This window comes from Dipodomys spectabilis, unplaced genomic scaffold, assembly GCF_019054845.1.
Source record: "Dipodomys spectabilis isolate Male_0828 unplaced genomic scaffold, ASM1905484v1 ptg000147l, whole genome shotgun sequence".
NCBI classification, from domain to species: domain Eukaryota; kingdom Metazoa; phylum Chordata; class Mammalia; order Rodentia; family Heteromyidae; genus Dipodomys; species Dipodomys spectabilis.
Genome location: NW_024870824.1, coordinates 17,243,367 through 17,265,408, shown reverse-complemented (window position 1 = coordinate 17,265,408; position 22,042 = coordinate 17,243,367). Strand labels below are relative to the sequence as shown.

At 45.5% G+C, this 22,042-nt stretch overlaps 1 protein-coding gene across 2 annotated transcripts; it reads left to right on the top strand.

Annotated features, from left to right (window-relative positions):
* The first annotated feature begins 1,283 nt into the window (after positions 1-1,283).
* On the top strand, positions 1,284-6,914 carry Rps14 (ribosomal protein S14). 2 transcript variants are annotated; one of them, XM_042692166.1, is made up of 5 exons: positions 1,284-1,394; positions 3,089-3,239; positions 3,732-3,893; positions 5,742-5,818; positions 6,796-6,914. In XM_042692166.1, the coding sequence occupies exons 2-5, from the start codon at positions 3,091-3,093 to the stop codon at positions 6,861-6,863; spliced, it is 456 nt and encodes a 151-aa protein (XP_042548100.1). In that variant the 5' UTR covers positions 1,284-1,394; positions 3,089-3,090; the 3' UTR covers positions 6,864-6,914. The 2 variants fall into 2 exon arrangements, with proteins under 2 accessions (XP_042548100.1, XP_042548101.1); XM_042692167.1 differs by lacking the exon at positions 1,284-1,394 and adding an exon at positions 1,417-1,440.
* The last annotated feature ends 15,128 nt before the right edge of the window (positions 6,915-22,042 follow it).

Sequence of the window (22,042 nt, the reverse complement as noted above, 5' to 3'; positions counted from 1 at the left end):
TCCTTTCTTCAAGTTCCTGGTTTCTGGGTTTCCTATAATTAACTGCTTTTATAAAGGGGAAAGAGAACACTGTTTTTTTTTTTTTTTTCTGGTCGGTCGTGGGGCTTGAACTCTGGGCCTGGGCATTGTCCCTAAGTGCTTCAGCTCAAGACAAGTGCTCTGGTTAATTGGAGATAAGAGTCTCATGGACTTTCCTGCCTGGGCTGGCTTTGAATCATGATCCTCAGATCTCAGCCTCCTGAGTAGCTAGAATTACAGGTATGAGCCACTGGCACCTGCACTGCAATTTTTTCTTTTAAAGAAAAATTTCCCTAAACTAAGCTGAAGTCTTTTAGCAAAGCCAATTCCAGCATAAAAAGATCTTATACTACTTTTTTAATTCCTTTTTTTCTTTTTTTGCCAGTCCTGGGGCTTGAACTCAAGGCCTGGGCACTGTCCCTAAGCTGCTTTGACTCAACCACTTGAGCCACAGCACCACTTCTGGCTTTTTCTGTTTATGTGGTGCTGAGGAATAGAATCTAGGGTTTCATGCATGCTAGACAAACACTCTACCACTAAGCCACATTCCCAGCCCCTAACTTGTACTACTTTGAATTAATGCTCATTTGGTTTAAAAAGTTTTATGCATCCACTATGTAGACTGCATCATACAGGTTGTATATATGTGTGTCTGGGTGTATGTATATTGTACCCTCTGTTTGCCAAGCTCTGCTGGGTACATGTCTTGGCCTTCGTTATAGCTCTATCCACAGACTCTCTCAGTCCTCATCCCTATTAGAGGGATATATAGAACGGCTATGAAATGTGTCTTAAGTCAGAACCCCAAATCTGCCACAAAATGTGATCTTACATAGCATCCTTCATCTGTGCAAAGGAAATCGAAGCAATCATCTGTTTGATAGTATTGTGAGAGTCTTATGCATATGTATCTCTTGGGGCAGGCTGGCATGTAGTAAGTACCGAGCAATTCATTCTTGCTTTCTACACAGTGTAGGTGAAGCGGCTGCGTAACCGCGGTGTCGTTGCTATTCCCTTCCGCGCCGCGAGGGGCGCTATGACTGCCGGGAGGCGGGGCTGGGAGGCGGGACAGCGGAAACTGGTCTACCTGCGGCCACGCTGTCTTGGAACGGAGGCCCGCCTCGCCCGCGAATTACCTGCGTCCTACAGTAGCACAGCAGTGCGGCCGGCGGCCCATCCGGATCCCTACCTCTTCTGCTCTCCGATAAGCAGGCCGCGTTCCCCAAGGGCGAGTCCTAACAATAAAGGCGGCGTCTTCCGAAGCTCGCCTCGCCCGTTGACCCCAGAGGTACTTCCGGGACACGGAAGTGACCCGTCGCCCCGCCTCTTCCCGCCCTCTCTTTCCGGTGGCGGAGTCTGGTAGCGACAACGCGCAGGTAGGAGGCCTGGGCTCGGACAATCGTTTGGCATCCTGTGACCAGGGTGGGTTTCGGGGTCCGAGGCGCGAACCTGGGGACTTTCCCCCGAAGCTAAGCCAGGTTCTAGGCGAGAGACGTGCGGCCAGACGGCCGGAACCGGGCCTGCCCGGAGTCAGGTTGGCGCCGGGTCTTGGAAGGCGGCCCTGTTTCGTAGGGAAGCTCGCGGAGTGGGAGTGAGTGTGGATCTGCCCCTAAGTCTCGGCCCCGCGCCGCTCCACCGCGTGCTTTCAAGGGCGCTCCCGTCGGAGCGGTGGTGGGCCTTATCGCAGCTTGGGTTCCGGGTCTGGAGAGCAGGAAGGATAACAGCACCAGTCCCGTGGTGGTGTAGTGAAGATTCCAGGAGTGACTGCCGAGAACCCGGCCCCCTAGGTGTTTTTTAAGTCAATACATTTTGTAACTAATCGGTCATTGTGTGCTGTGTGCTCTTGGGTGGGCTTCTTAAGGGCAGGAACTTTAGATCAGTGGAACCTTCCGAGGCTTTTCCCAGACTAACTTGTATGGCATCTTGTAATTCTTAGCTCACTAGATTGTGCTTATTAAAGCCTTAAAAAGCAAGTGATTTTGGTCACCCAAAGCCTGCACTGTTGAATATTGTGATCAGACACTAAACATGTGTGCCTTGTAAAGCTCAGAGAGATCTAGGGACTCTTTTTTTTTGGGGGGGGGGGGAGTCCGGTCGTGGGGCCTGAACTCTGGGCCTGAGCGCTGTCCCTCAGCTCTTCAGCTCAAGGCTAGCACTCTACCACTTGAGCCACCTCCGGCTTTTTTCTTCTTATATGTTGTTGAGGAATCGAACCCAGAGCCTCAGGCATGCAAGGCAAGCACTCTACCACTGAGCTATCTTCCTAGCCCCTCTAGGGTGGTTGTGAGGCGGGTTCATCTTGACAAATGTATGTTAGGATCCTAGATACGTTCCCCTGTTCTCATTTGCAGGGTGCAGTCTGATTTCATTGGAACCCTTCTCACTTCTAGTGTCTTCTGAAAGTAGTTCTCCCCCACCCCCCCCACCCCCCCATATTAAAGCCTTAGAAGGGTCTAAGGCTTCAGGCAGGAAGATTTCCTACCCTTTTCTCTGGTCAAGGTCTTAATACTATTAGCTGGCTGGGAATGTGGCCTAGTGGTAATGTGCTTGCCTGGCATGCATGAAGCCCTGGGTTCGATTCCTCAGTACCACATAAGCAGAAAAAGGCAGAAGTGGCACTGTGGCTCAAGTGGTAGAGGGCTAGCTTTGAACTGATAGAGCTAAGGAACAGCGCCCAGGCCCAGAATACTATCGGCACACACATTTTGGCCTGTTTGCCTTTAGGGTTACAGTTTTTCTGACTTATTTGACTCTAGCCTATAAGTGGTGTCTGAGAGCCAAGAAACCCAAAGGTGCTCCTAGCATTGAAGTAAGGTGGGTAGACTGTGAATCCCTAACTTTATTTTGATCTCTACTGTCCAACTGAATTGGCTTGCTTTGTCACCATGGACCAATCAACAAAAATATCTCTATTTCCTATAGGAAATAGAAAAGTTCGTTTGCCCAGTGTTTTAGAACTATCTCCAAAGTTAGCCAGTGTGATGTTGTTATTTCAGAGCTCCACAAGATGAAAGTTAGCAGGAAAGAGGGTTCAATAAAACTTTTTTGACGTTGAGGTTCTTCTGTTTAGAAATGGCACCTCGCAAGGGGAAGGAAAAGAAGGAAGAACAGGTCATCAGCCTTGGACCACAGGTGGCTGAAGGAGAGAATGTGTTTGGTGTCTGCCACATCTTTGCATCCTTCAATGACACCTTTGTCCATGTCACTGATCTTTCTGGCAAGTGAGTATCTGGGTGGAGAGGCATAAAAGCCAGCTGTCAAGAGGCTGAAAGAAATGATCCAGGGACTTGGAAAAGTATAAGAAATATGCTTGGTCATTTTGCCCACAAATAATGTAATCTGCCAAGGGTTGCAAAACTTATTCTGTGTCCTTGCAACCTTACAGTATGTCTGTCTTGATTTAAGTACTCCATGTGGGGGTAGCCATGGGTTGTACCTCAGCCCTGCGTACAGGCTCATTACCATTAATAAACTCTTGTGACTTCTGTGAGTTTTGGTTCCTGATATGTAAAGTAAAGATAATAGTACAGACCTCACCAAGTGACTCCACTAAGCAGTGAGCCCTGTGAGGACAGGGGAGCTGTCTTTTTGTCCAAGATCAGGAGGTAAGTTCAGGTTGATCATCTGTTGCACCTGGCCATTGGCATTCTTTGTTAGGACATACTAACTACTCTGAACCTTGTCAGAAAAATAATGACTGCTTTTGTCCTCAGAGAAACCATCTGCCGGGTGACTGGTGGAATGAAGGTGAAGGCTGATCGAGATGAGTCCTCTCCATATGCTGCCATGTTGGCTGCTCAGGATGTGGCCCAGAGGTGCAAGGAGTTGGGCATCACTGCCCTACATATCAAACTTCGGGCCACAGGAGGAAACAGGTAAAGAAACTTGGAACTAGGTGTGGAGGCTAGAATGGCTGAGTTTGAGACTATGCTTTCTGTTGTGACCCAGAACAGGATAGTTTAGGAATGTGCAAGCCCCACACTGCCTGTGGGATCTGTGCTAGATACAAAGTTAGACATTAAACAGGGCACTGGGAGCTCATGCTGTAATCTGTAATCTTAGCTACTCGGGTATCAGATCTGAGGATTGTAGTTCAGAGCCAGCCCAAGCATCAAAGTCCATGAGACTTATCTCCAGTAAATACCAGAAATGGAGCTATGACTCAAGTAGTAGAATGCTAGCCTTGAGCAAAAGAAGTTTAAGGACAGCGCTTAGGTCCTGAGTTCAAGCCCTAAGACTGGCGCTAGTGCGCCTGTGCACGCACACACCCACACACAAAAGTCAGGCTTTAAACGGCAGAGGTCTTGTGGTTTCCATTTGCAAGTGCTAGGAAGTGAAAGTATGGAGTTGATAGTAAAGCAAAGCATAAATGATCTAGGAATCCTTTTCCAGTAAGGGAAAGATGGGAGAGCTAGACATAAAAACTGAACCTTGGGCAGATGTGAAGGAAAGTGTAGGTGAGTGATCTGATTGGCAGAGGTGGTGGAACCTTGCGTCTTGTGAAACAAGGCAAGGATCTGGGCTTTAGCTGGACACGAAGATGAGAATGGTTAATTACTGGGTAGGATGTTGTTCAAGGAGTCCTATGGAGGAGAAGGTGATATCTATATGATCAGCTTGAAATTGGCCTGGTGCTCTTTTCGCTCAAGGCTGAGTTTTACCACTGGAGTTATGCTTCCGCTTTGGCTTTTGAATGGTTAGTTGGAGATGCAAATCTCAGATTTGTTTGCCCAGACTGGTTTTGAGCCTAAGTCCTCAACTCTCAGCCTCCTGAGTAGTTAGCATTAGACATTTGTCACTAATACCTAGCTTCTGAAGATTACTTTTTATTTTTTGCCAGTCCTGGGGCTTGAACTCAGGGCCTGGACTGTCCCTGAGCTTCTTTTTGCTCAAGGCTAGCACTCTACCAATTGAGCCACAGTGCCACATCTGTCTTTTTTTCTGTTGATGTTGTGATGAGGAATTGAACCCAGGGCTTCATGCATGCTAGGCAAGCACTCTACCACTAAGCCACATTCCCAGCCCTAAATTTTATTTTTATTTATTGTTGTGTGTGTGCTGGGCCTATGTGCTATCCCTGAGCTTTTTTTTGCTAAGGGTAGCATTTTAGCACTTGAGCCAAAGCTCCATTTCAGCTTTTTGGTTGTTAATTGGAAAAATCTAGCCTTGAATGAAAAAGAAAAGCTTAGGAACAACATTCAGGCCTTGAGCTCAAGCCCCAGAACCAGCGCAAAAAAAGAACATAGCAGCCCACAAAGTCTTAAGATATTTAAGTATAGCCCTTTTCAAAAAGCTTTCAGGCCGGGCTGAAAGGCTGGTGGCTCACGCCTGTAATCCTAATCCTAGCTACTCAGGAGGCTGAGATCTGAGGATCGCGGTTCAAAGCCAGCCCGGGCAGGAAAGACCGTGAGACTCCTATCTCCAATAAACCACCAGAAAACCGGAAGTGGCGCTGTAGCTCAAGTGGTAGAGCGCTCGCCTTGAGCTGAAGAGCTGAGGGACAGCGCCCAGGCCCAGAGTAAAAGCCCCACTACCGACAAAAAAAAAAAAGCTTTCAGAAGCCAGGTGCCAGTGGCTCACACCTGTAATCCTAGCTCCTCAGGAGGCTGAGATCTGAGGATTGTGGTTCAAAGCCAGCCCAGGCAAAAGGCTTTCAGATCACTGAACTAGATGACATGGAATCTTAGAATTCTCATTAACCTAATTAACAATCCTTTTCCTAGGACCAAGACACCTGGACCTGGAGCCCAGTCAGCCCTTCGGGCCCTGGCTCGCTCGGGTATGAAGATTGGGAGGATTGGTAAGTGCTCTTGCTGGCGAACACCAGTTGCTTTAATGATTTAACTCTCAAAGCCATGTGATGTGCTCACCAGGACTCAAGCCTGGTCTAGTTGCCATTTCATTAAAAGGAACTGCAAAGGTACAGTGAGATTTAAACTCCCTGAATATATAGCTATGATGTGACTATCCTTTCCATTTGCCTTGGACGTCTTAGTGCCATTTCTGAATCTGGTGCAGTAGCCTTGGTCTCTGCCTACTAATAGCAGTAAGACATGTCATCGGTGACAGCCAAGCATGGAGGAGGAAAAGGCAGTAACTCCTCATGTCAGTGTCTCCAGACACTTCTAGAAGGAGGAGGTTTTTGCCCTATTGTTTCTGTACAGTGTCCTGACATTGGTCTAGAAACTTCCAGTAATCTGGCCAGGTTTAAAAGATGTTTCCAGGGCTGGGAAGGTGGTTCAGTGGTAGAGGGCTTGCCTTGCATGTATGAGGCCCTGGGTTGGATTCCTCAGCACCACATAAGCAGAAAAGGCCAGAAGTGGTGCTGTGGCTCAAGTGGTTAGAACACTAGCCTTGAGCTAAAGAGCTGAGGGACAGCGCCCAGGCCCAGAGTTCAGGCCCCACGACGGGGGGTGGGGGGGGATGTTTCCAAACTGTTGTTCAGCCTCCTCCTACCTACTGAAAAGGAGACTTCCACAGTTGCTCAGTGGAAAGGTATTTGCCCTAGAGTGCTGGTGAATGGGTGTCAGGAACTTGGATGTGCCCTTCTTCTCTTGCCATCCCGTGGGCCCCTTGGAGCCATTTCCCTTTGTGGTACTGAGTTGAGACTCCAAAATCTGAGGAATTAGGTAGGGCAGCTCTTCGTTTACCTATTGGGACCTAAGATCACATGTTGAGAAACAATCAGGGTCTGCTGTCAGCTGGTTAGCCTGTGGCCTGAGGAAGCCTGGACCTCCTGTTCAGCTGTAGCTGATGGCATTTCCTTCTCTCCCACAGAGGATGTCACCCCCATCCCCTCAGACAGCACCCGCAGGAAGGGAGGTCGCCGTGGTCGTCGGCTGTGAACTGGACTCCTCAACTTATTTTCTGTTAATAAATTGCCTTCCTGTGAGCTACTTAAATGTTAGTGTTTTCTTGTTGGGTAGAGGCCAGGGGCATTTGTTTCCTTCTTTCTAGTTGCGATCAGGGCACAGGCTGATTTGAGGTCCTTGGGCAGTGCCAAACAAGTCAGAGGATTGCTTGAGAAGAACACAGCAAAATTGTTTCGGGCCTTGGTGGGACAGGTGAGCCTGCATTCTGCATACTGGTGGGGAGAAGGGATGTCGAGTGCTGTGATTGGGTCTTTCCACAGTTTCTAAGTTGTCATTTAAAGCAAATCAGGCCTTTAAGACCTTGTTTTGCAAGTGGAGATGTTCTAAAAATGGATGGATTCTTAAAGAGCCAGAGCGGAGTGGGAACTGTTGATCCAAGTGTAGCCTAAGCAGAAGAGGAGCCTTCCAGACCCGAGCCATATATAAACACACGTGGGTGTGTAGCTCCCCGCACACCGTCTGTGCAGAATTGGGGAGCTCGCTCAACTGCTTTGCTTCACTTGGCACATCTTGGAGGTTGTTCCACGTCGGTACATAAAGTACATAAAGATTTGCCCCACAAATACACAGCAAGTCCTATTTTCATCAGCAGTAAAAAATAAAGTTCTGGCTTTCCGGAAGCTTGCATCCAGTTCCAAGGACAGAATGACAAGATGATTCTGTACGTTCCTTTGGTTGCTGCAGGCCTTGGTTAGAGGATGGGCTGATGGGGAATAGGGTTGGCCAGGTCAGGTGTGGCCTGGGCTAGAGGTGAGAGCACTAAGAATATGCAGCAATTTAAGTCACATTCTACAAGGGGTTTGTTGGCAAACCTGGTGCCATCATGTAAGCAGTACAGTGAAGTCAGACGGAAGAAGCAAATGGTAGAGCCTGAGGCCCTGGGTGTACTGAAGTGAAGCAGCTCTGGGTATGTCTGTGCAGACCTTACTTTACTCATCTCTGAATCCTAAACATGATAAAGATGGTCCTCTTCCCCTATAATCTAGCTAAGAAAACAAAGTAACTTAGCAGAGGTGGAAACCCTGAGCTTCAGCTTAATTGAGCTTTATCCAGCATGCAATTCAGATGCTACTTGGTGGGTTTTAGTATATTCAAAATGCTATGGGCATTCTGTGGTCTTGAATCAGTTAAAGTACCCAGCATAATATATGTTTAAGCTTCGTCTACATTGTGTGCCAGAACTTCATTCCTCTGTATTTCCAGATAAAGTGTATTGTCAGGATAACCAAACCGCTACAACTGGAGACCTGGTCTAGGCTCTAGTTTATGGCCCCTTGCCAAAACTTAACCTATGGTGGCGGACAAGTCAGCCTTTAAAATCTGTTTAAGCTGGGTGTGGTGGCTCGATAATGTTATCCTGAGATCTGAGGATCTCGGTTTAAAGCCAGCCTGGGCAGGAAAGGCTATGAGACTTACCTCTAATAAACCACCCAGAAAACCAGGAGTGGCTCTGTGGCTCAAGTAGTAGAGTGCTGGCCTTGGGCTGAAGAACTGGGGGACAGTGCCCAGGCCCTGTCAAGCCCCACAACTGAAAGAGAAAAAGTTTTAATGAGGCAGGTCCCAATGGCTCCCTGTAATCCTGGCTACAGGCTGTGATCTGAGGATTGTGGTTCAAAGCCACCCCTGGCAGGAAAGCAGTAGACTTTTTCCAGTTGCTTGTAGGGCTTGAACTCTGGGCCTGGGTGCTGTCCTTCAGCTCCAGCTCAAGGCTAGCACTCTACCACTCAAGGTACAGTGCCACTTCCAGTTTTCTGGTGGTTAACTGGAAAGAAGAGTCTCAGACTTCGCTGTCCAGTCTGGCTTTGAACCGTGATCCTCAGATCTCAGCCTCCTGAGTAGTTAGGATTCAGCTGTGAGCCACCAGTGCCCAGCTTTTTAAAAACTTTAACAAGCAAGGTAAAGGGGTTATAAACCTAAAAAGGATTCCAAGTGGTATATGTGGGTAACTTTTCCATAAGAGGTACTCTTTACAGTGGACTGGCTTGGGTGACTCACTGCAAATAACAGAATATGGACGAGGGAGGATAGTAACTTGCTGTTGAAGCAACCAGGCTCACCAACAGCCCAAGGTTGATGTCAGACATGTGCCTTCTGACTTGACCAAGTGAACAGAGCGGCTCACTTGTAGCGTTGTTCCTCAACATCCACAATCCCAATCTAGGCAGAAGTCTGCCATTTAACGACAGCCTACAGAATCCTCAAATGGTCACTTAGCATGAAGATCAAGAGCAAAACCCGGGGGGGAGGGGGGAGGGTGGGAAGGGAGGTGAAGGGTAAACAAAGGAGGAGGCTGCAATGCTTGGTAAGAAATGTATGCATTATCCTGCCCATGTAATTGTAACCCCTCTGTACAGTATGTTCTCAAATAAAATTAAAAAAAAAAAAAAAGCAAAACCCATGGAAGAGTGAGGAGCATGCCCCAATGTACGCATCACAGTAAATGTAATCTGGTAGAGATCCAGGCTGCCAGGTAAGTGGTATATGGGAATACTCTACAACTGATAAATGTAAAATTACTCCCAAATCATTATGGGAAGGGAAAATGAGGGGAACCTTTGTTACTGTCAGCCTTGGTTTCAAGGCAACACGTGGTCCCAAGACCCTGGAGAGGTGGCCATGCTGGGATGAGCATTCTAACTCCACAGCCTTGGCCTGCAATGTTCGCCCAAATGTTTCCCTTCTCAGCCATAAAGTGAGAACTCGTGTGATGACGCAGCCCAAAAGGATCATAGGACGAGTGCCTAGCACCAAAGAAGCTGCTGCTATTCCTACATCTGCTCAGTTCTTGTGCCAGGCCACATCAAGGACAGCTGGCTGGAGTCCTGGTGGGAGAAGGCTTGGCAGTTACTGGAGCATTCTTTATCTTCTGTGATGGGACATTGCAGCTTGTCCTGCTGTTTCCTGGTAACCAGGGATTCAATCAGCATCCCTTTGAAAGCAGATCCTTTCAGGGTTTTGTTTGCAAAGAGCCAAACTGTGATGCAGCTCAGCTTGGAACCTAGCAGACTGGGTTACTGAAGCAGGCTGAAGGAAATGGATGGGGTGCTGCCCACCTGAGCTTAGGGAACAAGGAAAAGCAGCCCAGCCTTAGCAGAGGAGCCTACAGCTGACGGCCCAGATCCCTGGAGACAGCCCCTCTTTCCACTTTCTCTCCTGGCTATGGGCTCTTCCATGAGCTGAAATAGTCCCCTCTCTTCCTTCTGGCCCCTCCTGTCACTAAACCACCTTGCTGCTGTGTAACTTGAATCTGCCAGGCAATGTAGCTCTGGGGTGGAGTACTTCCTGCTTCATCTGAGTTCATTGCCAGTACCACAAAATAAAAGAAAGCTAATGGGAGGCTGGGAAGGTGGCTTAGTGGTACAGTGCTTACCTAGCATGCATGAAGCCCTGGGTCCAATTCCTCAGTACCATATAAACAGAAAAAGCTAGAAGTGGCGCTGTGGCTCAAGTGGTAGAGTGCTAGCCTTGAGCACAGAGGTCAAGGGCAGTATCCAGGCCCTAAGTTCAAGCCCCAGGACTGGCAAAAAAAAAACTAAGTAAATAAAATAAAGCTACTGGTTCTTCCCTTCTGTTTAGACACTGCCCACCCTGTTTCTTCAAAATGGAATCCGGATGGAAATGTGGCCTGGCCACACCCTTCAGCCTCGTGCCTTCAGCTTTGGCCCATGCTTCCCCCATTCCTCCAGCTTGGCTCATTCAGCATCTCTCCATCCGGCCTCACCACCTTCTGCTCATCTGTTAGAATTGTTCTCACAGTTATATTCTTCATTCCTCCTCGTTCTCCCAAAGCACCACTATTCCCAAGTGGCAACCTTATTATAATGCCCATTTCCATGAGGTGCTAGTAGCTCACACCTGTAATTTTAGCCTCTCAGGGGGCTGAGATTGAGGATTGAAGATCAAGACCAGTCTGGGCAGGAAAGTCTGCTAGTCATCTTCTAATCACCAAAAAGCCAAAAGTAGAGGTGTGGCTTAAGTGGTAAAATGCCATCATTGAGCAAAAAGCCAAGCATGAGCATTGAGACACTGAGTTCAAGCCCCAGTACTCACAGAAAAAAGTAATGCCCATTTTCCCTTTTTGCTGTGGGCAAGAAGTACACTTTGCTCTATATCTACTTCCCCCACAGATACCGAGCCCAGGTTCTACACAAAGTAGGGACTCCATAAAGATGGATGAAGTATATCAGATGAATGGATTTCTACCTTCTGTAGTTGAGCCACGTCAGTATTTTGAAGTACTCTTGATAGAGTACATTTAAACAAAACATTCAACCTAGAGCTCCAAAAAAGTGAAGGAGGGCTGGGAAGTTGGCTCAGTGGTAGAGCGCTTGCCTTGCATGCCTGAGGCCCTGGGTTCAATTCCTCAGCACCACATAAACAAAAAGAAAAAAGCCAGAAGTGGTGCTGTGGTTCAAGTGGTAGAGCGCCAGCCTTGAGCTGAAGAGCTGAGGGACAGTGCCCAGGCCCAGAGTTCAGGCCCCACAACTGGACCCAAAAAAAAAAAAATTAAAAAATCAAAAAAGTGAAGGGAATTTCCAAGGCCTTTGAAGAGAGAGGAAAGGGCCATCCAGATGAAATGGCTAAGCACACAGAGGCATTAGCCCTGAGAACAAATACAGTGGTCTAGAGGTTAGGTCAAGTCTGTTTTCACATCCTTTCCCAGGCCTAAGGTCAGGGAGCCAAATGAACTTGATGTTTATATTGAACCAGAAATACTAAGATTTCTGGACAAATTTGCCTCAGTTCTTGGCAGAAGTGAAAGCACAGCAGTGTTGGAAGCCATGCCCCATTGAGCCCTCTGATTTCCAACAAATTAGATAAAACAAATACAGGTCCAAATAAGCACCAGAACAGGAGACAGTGGAAATATGAAACAGATTTAGAGTTTCCCAAGGACTTCAGATATTAGAATCACAATGAAAGATAACTATAAATAAAATGCTGAAAAATATGCAACAGGATAGAAATGAGCCAGCAAGCACGTACTCTCTCTTCTCTCTCTCTCTCTGTATTATTTGAAAAGAACCAAAGGAAATTCTCAAGACTGCATATGATCATATGATCATTGAAATTAAATACTCAATGGATATGTTAAATGGCAAATTAGAGTCAGCTGGAGGAAGAATTACTTAACTGCTAAATCAAGCTAAAGTTATTATAAAACAGTTGCATTGGGACTATTTCTGTACAACTTCCTCTGATTCTACCTAAGATACAGCACTAGCCCTGCCAACTGTTTCTGGCTTCTCAGCAGCCAGAAATCACCTGGATGGATGATGACGGGGTGTGTGCCTTTGGTCCAGAGAAGCAGTTACCAAAGTCAAATCATACAGGACCAGGAAGATTTTTCCTAAAATGTGGCTGTATGGAGATACTTCCTCTGGGTGCTTGCTTTTGGATCTCCCCTGGCTATCATTAGCATTTTCCTCCAGCAATCTATTTTTCTGCCACATGTATAGCCCTTAACTTCCCCTGATAGACGTGAGTGTCTTCCCCTGAGTTCAGTGCACTCCAGAAAAGAACACATATTAGATTCAGATTGTAAAGCCTCATATCCTCAGCTTCTGTCTCAGTAGATCAAGGATACATTACTAAGTTCTGCTGATGTTGATGGTTCAGAGACCTCACTTAGAAAACTACAGGCCTGGGCTTGGAATGTGGCGTAGTGGCAGAGTGTTTGCCTAACATGCCTGAAACCCTGGGCTCAGTTCCTCAGTACCACATAAACAGAAAAAACCAGAAGTGGCGGCGTGGCTCAAGTGATAGAGTACTAGCCTTGAGCAAAAGATACTCAGGGACACTGCCCAGGCTCTGAGTTCAAGTCCTAGGACTGGCAAAAAGAAAAAGAAAAAAAAAAACAAAACCAAAACTACAGGCCTTAGGCTATTGGAGCTGTCTGTTTAGGTCACTGTTCTATACTAGCACCTGAAACAGTGTTAGGTGTTCTATAAATATTTATTGACTCAAATTACAGCTATCTCATTTAATTGCTTTGAGATGAGAAAGGGGCTAGAAAAGGGGCAGAACCAAGTGTCAAATCTGTACTTGTCTATAACTACAGATTGTATCCTTAATCACCACACAAGCTCATCCCTAGCAGGCTGGGCCTCAGAGCACTCAGGCTGTCAATAAAGTCGTGAGGAGAGCCGGGCGCTGGTGGCTCACGCCTGTAATCCTAGCTACTCAGGAGGCTGAGATCTGAGGATCGCGGTTTAAAGCCAGCCCAGGCAAGAAAGACCGTGAGACTCCTATCTCCAATAAATCACCAGAAAACCGGAAGTGGCGCTGTAGCTCAAGTGGTAGAGCGCTCACCTTGAGCTGAAGAGCTGAGGGACAGCGCCCAGGCCCAAAGTTCAAGCCCCACTACCGACAAAAATAAAAATAAAAATAAAGTCGTGAGGAGTGGACCCTCCCTTGTCTTAGCATTTTCAGAGAGAAGGAGATAATTGAGTCTTGTGTGCAGGGAGTCCATTAGTCAAGAGAGCATTATATAAGATGACCACCAGGTGGCAGCATTGTTATGACAGGAAGTTGTGGGCCTTGGAGGTGCCTGAGTTCTGATTTCATGGTTTTTAGTACAGCCCAATATCTATATTTTTCTTTCTTTTCTCTCTCTCTTTCTTTCTTTTTCTTTTCTTTCTTTCTTTCCTTCCTTCCTTCCTTTCTTTTTTTTTTTTGGGGGGGGAGTCCAGTCGTGGGGCCTGAACTCTGGGTCTGTGTGCTGTCCCTTAGCTCTTCAGCTCAAGGCTAGTGCTCTACCACTTGAGCCACAGTGCCACTTCCGGCTTTTTTTCTTTTTGCTTATGTGGTGCTGAGGAATCGAACCCAGGGCCTCAGGCATGCAAGGCAAGCGCTCTACCATTGAGCCACCTTCCCAGCCCCTCTCTCTCTTTTTCTTTCTTCCTTCCTTCCTTCCTTCCTTCCTTCCTTCCTTCCTTCCTTCCTTCCTTCCTTCCTTCCTTCCTTCCTTCCTTTCTTTCTTTCTTTCTTTCTTTCCTTTCTTTCTTTCTTTCTTTCTTTCTTTCTCTTTCTTCTCTCCTTCCTTCCTTCCTTCCTTCTTTTCTTTCTTTTTGTGCTGGGATTAGGGCCTGAACTCAGGGCGTCATGCTCTTTTTTTGTTTGTTTGTTTGTTTTTCCCACTCACAGCTGGCACTCTACCACTTGAGTCATGTTTCCAGTCCAGATTTTTTTGCTGGTTATTTGGAGATGGAGTCTTGCAGACTTTTCTGCCTGGGTTGACTTTGAGCCTCAATCCCCAGGTCTCAGGCTCTAGAGTAGCTAGGATTATAGTTGTGAGCTTATAATTGCCCATTTCTTACTGGGTTGAGTTTCTTCATCTTTGTTGAAAGGAAGTTCAAGAAACTCTTGTAGTTCAGGTATGATGGTTTCAAGAGACAAACAAAGCCCATAAAATTCAAATCTTTTCTCCCTGCTGAAAATGAACAAACCTATAAAAAAGAAATATAATACACAGCCAGGTGCCTATGGTTTATGCCTGTAATCCTAGCTACTCACAAGGCTAAGATCTGAGGATCCCAGTTTGAAGCCAGCCAGGGCAGGAAAGTCCATGAGACTCTTACTCAGAAAAAGCCAGAAGTGGTACTGTGGCTCAAGAGGTAGAGTACTAGCCTTGAGCAAAAGAAGGTCAAGGACAATAGGACTGGCACAAAAACAAAGGAAAGAAAGAATAAGAAAGAAAGAAAGGAAGGAGGAAGGAAGGAAGGGAGGAAGGAAGGAAGGAAGGGAAGGAAGGGAAAGAAAGAAAAAGAAAGAAAGACAGACACACAGAAAGAAAGTAAGTATAATACAGGCTACAAAATGAGCCAAATATTGTCATTTCAATTTTTTTTAGTAGCTGTTTTTTTTTGGGGGGGGAGGGGGTCTGGTCATGGGGCCTGAACTCTGGGCCTGAGTGCTGTCCCTCAGTTCTTCAGCTCAAGGCTAGTGCTCTACCACTTGAGCCACAGCACCACTTCCGGATTTTTTCTTTTTGCTTATGTGGTGCTGAGGAATCGAACCCAGGGCCTCAGGCATGCAAGGCAAGCGCTCTACCACTGAGCCACCTTCCCAGCCCCACATTTAATTATTAACAAACATTTTTCTATATTGATCATTTGCAGGCTTTTTTTTTAAAAGAAAGGTTTAAATGTCAATTCGTTTTTTATGTATTCAGGATCAAATCCAGGGCATTGTGTATTCAAGGAAAGTGTTCTACTCCTCAGCTATATCCCAATTCTATCTTTATTATTATTTTCAATTAGCGTATACTTCCCTTGAAGTTTCACTGTGACATTTCCATACACATATACAACATATCCCATTCAACTGTTTTGCTCTCCACCATCTCATTCTCCTCTCTCTCTCTCTCTCTGTGTGTGTGTGTGTGCATACATGTGCATGTGTGTGTGCTGCTCCTGGAGCTTGGACTCAGGGCCTGAGTGCTGTCCCTTAGATTCTTCCCTCAAGGTACTTTACCACTGAGCCAAATCTCTACTTTCAGCTTTTTTTTGTCAGTTGTGGGGCTTGCACTCAGGGCCTGGTACTGTCCCTAAGCCTCTTTGTGCTCAAGGCTAGCACTCTACCACTTGAACCACAGCACCACTTCCAGTTTTTTGAGTGGTTAATTGGAGATAAAAGTCTGAAGGACTTTCTTGCCTGGGCTGGCTTCGAACCATGATCCTCAAATCTCAACCTCTTGAGTAGCTTGGATCACAGGCGTGAACCACCAGTACCCAGCTTGCTTCCAACTTTTTGGTGGTTAATTGGAGATATGAGTCTTATGGACTTGCCTGCCCAGCCTGGCTTCAAACTGTGATCTTCAGATAATCAACCTCTTGAGTAGCTAGGATGACAAGTATGAACCATTGTAACTCAGCTCATTGTTTTGTTTTCATACCTGCAAATAAACTATTTTGATAATATTCATTCTTTTCCTTAGCCCTCCTATGTCCCAAGTTTGGTTTTGAAACTTTGTGCCACACTTTAGGGCCGGTGCCAGCTCTGAGGACCTGGCAGGGTGACCCTGGGCCAGTTCCTTTCCCCTCTCCAGTTAGATTTTGCCCTAGAACAATGGAGGAACTGTGTGTCACTACACCCAACTCCATGGAGGGTATGGCGTCCGTCTTCCTCCTTCCTACTACTTGCCTTCCCTCCCCAGGTGGCATTAAGCTCTTCTACTGGACAGTGGTGGGTTTGTGGGTCAACTAGGAGATTGTGACCTCGTACCCTGTTAGGAGTGATAAAGGGAGCCATGACTCAGTCTACCCTGGAAACTCAGTGTTAGGAGACAGCTTCTCTGGGATGACCTGGGACCATCCTTAGCTCGTCCTATCCTGCCTCACAGAGTGAGGGCATGGACGGCCATTTTACCACAATCAGCTCAGAATCTATTGACTTTGATGTATTTTTTCCTTCTTTTAAATTTAGTTTTACTTTGAATCAAAGTGATGAATTCACACCGTTTCAAGAATCAAATATTCTTCAAGGCTTGCTGTGAAACACACCAGGTCCTCAGCCTCCTTTTCATTACACTTTCATACTTGTCCAGATGATTCTCTCTTGGTTATTTACCGCCATATCTCTGAATAACTTTCTGGTATTCTTGCTTCCTGATTTTGTTACTTGCGACATTCTCTGGTTGGCTTTTCACGATGGAAAATGAAAATTTAATTCTCTCTCCTCCCCTGCTCCCTCTACACCCGCGTCTCCTTTCTTGTCATTTCATCCTCAGGGTATGTTTCTGCTGTTTGGTAGAATTCAATATCTACCATGTGTGGTAATGGGAATGTTATCCATAGCAGAGCTCAACTGTGTTTGCTATTCATTTTCTATAGATTTCATTTTTACTATTGATTTCTGTCTTCCCAAGAAATAATAGGGATCTTGATTTTTCTTTTGCTTCATCTTCTGTGAAATTATTATATAATTCAAATCTCATACTCTCCAAAAAATGACCTAAATTGCCTGTCAGTACATTCAGACAAAGATTACTTCAGCTTGTTATCCTTTTACCTTGTTGAGGGTATGTCTTTAAGGCCTTTAGGCCTGACCCAATCTGGACCTGCTTTTTTTTTTTTGGTCCGGTCGTGGGGCCTGAACTCTGGGCCTGGGCGCTGTCCCTCAGCTCTTTAGCTCAAGGCTAGCGCTCTACCACTTGAGCCACAGCGCCACTTCTGGCTTTTTTTCTTTTTGCTTATGTGGTACTGAGGAATCGAACCCAGGGCCTCATGCATGCAAGGCAAGCGCTCTACCACTGAGCCACCTTCCCAGCCCCCCTGCTGCTTTTTCTCTTGGGAGTTCTCACTGGTATCCTAGAGCTCCTTGTCTTCTGTCATGAGAGGAATTTTAGCTTCTTGTCTCTCATGTCTTCCTTTATCCTTGGAAAATTCCTCCATTTTGTGGAGGAAGGAAATCATGGGAGAAAGAGTCTGCAGAGGTCTTAATGACATTCCCTATTCAATGATGAGGCCTTGTTTATCTATGGTTTCCAGGGTTATTACAGAGAAATCAAAGGTTCCTGATTTTTGTATCCATCTTGCTTTTTTCCTTCTGAAAAGTGGTAGATTTTCCCTCCCTCTTTATTTTTCTGGAACTTTTACAATGATGTGCCCTGCTATGGAATTACTTTCATGTCCTTTGTACTCAATGGGCCTTTTCAGTTTGGAAATTTCTGTCCTTGAGTTCTGGAAATTGTATTGAGTTGTTTCTTCTCTTCTGTTTTTTTCTGTTCTCTATTTCTGGAACTCATATTTGGGTGTTGGTCCTTTTAGGCTAGTTTTTTTTGTTTTTTGTTTTTGTTTGTTTGTTTTGCCAGTCCTGGGGCTTGAACTCAGGGCCTGGGCTTTGTCCCTTTTGCTCAAGGCTAGCACTCTACCACTTGAACCATAGCGACATTTTTGGCTTCTTCTGTTTATGTAGTACTGAGGAATCAAACCTAGGACCTCTAACATGCTAGGCAAGCACTTTACCACAAAGCCACATTCCCAGCTCTAAACTAGTTTTAATATTCTTTGTTGTTGGTGGTAGTGGTTGGGGGCTTTAACTCAGGGCCTGGGAGCAGTCCCTGAGCTCTTTTTCTCAGACTAGCACTCTACCACTTTGAGCCACAGTACCACTTCGCATTTTCTGGTGATTAACTGGAGATAAGGGATTTTCCTGCCTGGGCTGGCTTTGAGCTACGATCCTCAGATCTCAGTCTCCTGAGTAGCTAGGATTATAGGCGTGAGCCATCAGCACCCAGCTTAGTTTTTAACATTCTTATCTTTTCTCTCTGATTGAAAAAAATACCTGTGGCCTATTTTCTATAAGGTTTAAAAAAATCTTCCATTTACTGATTGCTTGATGTCTGCCTTTGTTTTGATTTTTGGTAGTACTTAGGTTTGAACTTAAGGCTTCATATTTGTTAGAGAAGCATTATACCACTTAAGCCACACCTCCCACTCTTTTTGCTTTAGTTTGTTTTTCATGTGCCTTTGCCTAGGCTCCCGTGGACTTTCTGTCCCCTCAGTAGCTAGGATTACATTCACATGCCATTTATACTAAAAATATAAAGGCAAGACTGTATTCTTAAGAGCTTTTTCTTGGGGGATGTTTTTATTTTATAGTGCTTACATTTTCATAACATCTTGTTCTGAAACATGGATGCAGACCTGCCCTTTATCTCCCTAAGGTAAAATAATTTATTCTCACCATTTTTTTTCTGTTTAGTTGTTTCAGTCATTTTTTTTTTTTGCCAGTCCTGGGGCTTTCACTAGGGAACCCCAATTTCAGAATTTTTGGGTGCCTCCTCCTGTGATAATCATAATCCCCAGAGAAGTCAGCTCCATTCTATTGCCTGAACTATCTCCAAATGTGCAGTTTCTTTTCCTGTGTTCACCAATAAATAAATAGTTCTAGAAGGAGCAGGCAGGACATTTTATGCAATGGCCAATGAACAGAGAAGGGAAGACATCCCTAAAGCAGGGGTAAAGAACCTGTCTTTCTTTCTTTCTTTCTCTTTCTTTCTTTCTTTCTTTCTTTCTTTCTTTCTTTCTTTCTTTCTTTCTTTCTTTCTTTCTTTCTTTCTTTCTTTCTTTCTTTCTTTCTTTCTTTCTTTCTTTCTTTCCTTTTCTTTTTTGTTGGTCGTGGGGCTTGAACTCTGGGCCTAGGTGCTGTCCCTGTGCTCTATGTACTCAAGGCTAGTACTCTACCACTTGAGCCACAGAGCCACTTCCAGCCTTTTCTGAGTAGTTTGCTGGAGATAAGAGTCTCGTGGACTTTCCAGCTTGGGCTGGCTTTAACCATGATCCTCAGATCTCAGCTTCCTGAGTAGCTAGGATTACAGGCATGAGCCACCGGCGTCTGGCTCAGAACTCTTTTTTCTGCCAAGAGCCATTTGGATATTTGTAATTGTTTGGGAGCAATATAGAATTATCAGCTTACAAAAACAACCTGTGGAGCCTGGTGGCTCATGCCTATAATCCTAGCCACTCAGGAGGCTGAGATCTGAGGATCACTGCTTATAACTAGCTCAGGCAGGAAAGTCTGTGAGACTCTAATCTCCAATTAACTATCAGAAAACCAGAAGTGGCATTGTGGCTTAAAGTGGGAGAGCGCTAGCCTTGAGCAAAAGAGCTCAAGGACAGTACCCAGGCTCTGAGTTCAAGCCCCAGGACTGACAAAAACAAAAACAAAAAATCCAGCCTGATATATTTAGTCAAACATTTAATTAATTCACTCCTAATGCTGAAAGTGTGTCTCTTTGATGTGATGTTAGCTGGTGCTGATGGTGCTAGCTGGTCCTGCTTTTGCAGGTTTGCATCCATTCATCTGGAGCTCACACAACTATTTGGGATAATAAGTTTTGAACACAACTTCTCATAGCAGTAAGTTGTGAACACAGATGTATGTTTCGATGCTTGTCTCCTCTAAGTGGGAAATTCATCATGGCTTATGTAACACCAATAGGACTCAAGCAGTGTGAGGCTGTGGTATCTAGCTTTCAACTCATCATCGATTAGCAGGTGAATAATTTCTTGTTGTAAATTCTCAGGCATGTCAGCTGGTTCCACTTTGAATGGTGAAGTGAAGATGTTCAGTTCCATCTGTTTACTTTTCACATTCTTGACTCTTTCACTAAATGCTTCAGTTAGTTTTACACATTCACCGGCATATTCAAGTGATATGGAAGCCTTTTGTCCTTCCGTGGCGGGGAAATGTGCTCTGGTAATTTCTTTCAAATGGCGCTTTCCACAGCCTTAAGCTTCAAATGACTTCACCGTATTTTTTTTTTTTGTCGGTTGTGGGGCTTGAACTCTGGGCCGGGGCGCTGTCCTGAGCTCTTCAGCTCAAGGCTAGAGCTCTACTACTTGAGCTACAGCACCACTTCCAGTTTTCTGGTGGTTTATTAGAGATAAGAGTCTCACGGACTTTCGTTGCCCAGGGACTTTCGTTGCCCAGGCGGGCTTTGAACCATAATCCTCAGGTCTCAGGCTCTTGTGTAGCTAGGATTACAGGTGATTACTTCACTTTTGAAAACCAAGGGTAAGAAGCAGAGTGGAGCCTTGTAGTTTGCCACACAGCTCTGGGAGGTACTTGGAAATGTTCAGTGTAAATCCTAGGTCACACAGCCGCTTGCTATCACTGAGTTTTCCGACAGGTCTTCCTTTTGTCTCCATGAACTGCTTAACTTGATGCTTCAGTTCATAAAAACCTCATGAGTTTCTGTGCCATTGATGGTGATAAGCAAGATCTCCATACTCCAAGTCAAGATCATTCAATAATTCCTTAAACTGACAGCTGTTAAACTGCTTTTAACAAAAATGTGTGTATGACTCTACTGTTGACATCACATTGTTGAACTGCAATGATTGTGCACAAAGACTTTCTTAGTATATGATGAAATGACATATTATTAAGTTATTTGGATTAAGACTGAAATAAGGGCTGGGAATGTGGCTTAGTAGTAGAGTACTGTCTACCATGAATGAAGCCCTGGGTTTGATTCTTCTGTACCACATAAATAGAAAAAGCCAGACGTGGCACCGTGGCTCAATTAGTAGAGTGCTAGCCTTGAGCAAAAAGAAGTTCAAGGACAGTGCCCAGGCAATGAGTTCAAGACTCAGGACTGGCAAAAAAAACCCAAAAAACTGAAATAAACCAGGAACTGATGGCTCAGGACTATAATCTCAGGAACCTAAGATCTACAGATCACAGCTCAAAGCCAGTCCAGGGAATCAAAAAAAATTTTTTTTGGTCGGTCTTGGGGCTTGAACTCTGGGCCTGGGTGCTGTCCCTGCACTCTTCAGCTCAAGGCAAGTGCTACTGCTTGAGCCACAGCACCACTTCCGATTTTCTCGTGGTTAATTGGAGATAAGAGTCTCACTACTCTCCTGCCAGGCTGACTTTGAACTGTGATCCTCAGATCTCTGTCTCCTGAGTAGCTAGGATTACAGGCGTGAGCCACCTAAGCTAAGAGTATCAATTTTAAGTAAAATAAGCACATGAGAACATGAGGCCCTCAGTACAAGCTCTAATACTGGCAAACAAAACAAAACACTGAAATTATTGTGTGTGTGTTGGTCCTGGGCTTGAATTCAGAGCTTCAGCATTTTCCCTGAGCTTCTTTTGCTCAAGGCTATCATTCTTCCAATTGAGCTCCACTTCTAGCTATTTTAGTAGTTTATTGGGGCTAATAGTCTCATGGATTTTCCTGCCAGCGCTGGCTTTGAACTACAATCTTCAGATCTCATCCTCCTAAGTAGCTAAGATTATAGATGTGAGCTACGGGTGTCCAATTAACTTTTTATTTTTTTATTTTTATTTTTTTGGTCCGGTTGTGGGGCCTTAACTCTGGGCCTGGACGCTATCCCTCAGCTCTTCAGCTCAAGGCTAGCGCTCTACCACTTGAGCCACAGCACCACTTCCGGCTTTTTTCTTTTTGCTTATGTGGTGCTGAGGAATCGAACCCAGGGCCTCATGCATGCAAGGCAAGCGCTCTACCACTGAGCCACCTTCCCAGCCCCCAGTTAACTTTTTAAATACTTGCTCAAGATTTTAATTGGTAAAAACAAGTCTCTTAAACAAGTCCTCACCTCTTGTAGTGCCATGCATAGCTCCTAATGACAGTAGTTCTTGCTTGTCATACTGTAGTTATCCCACACACAAAGCCAGCT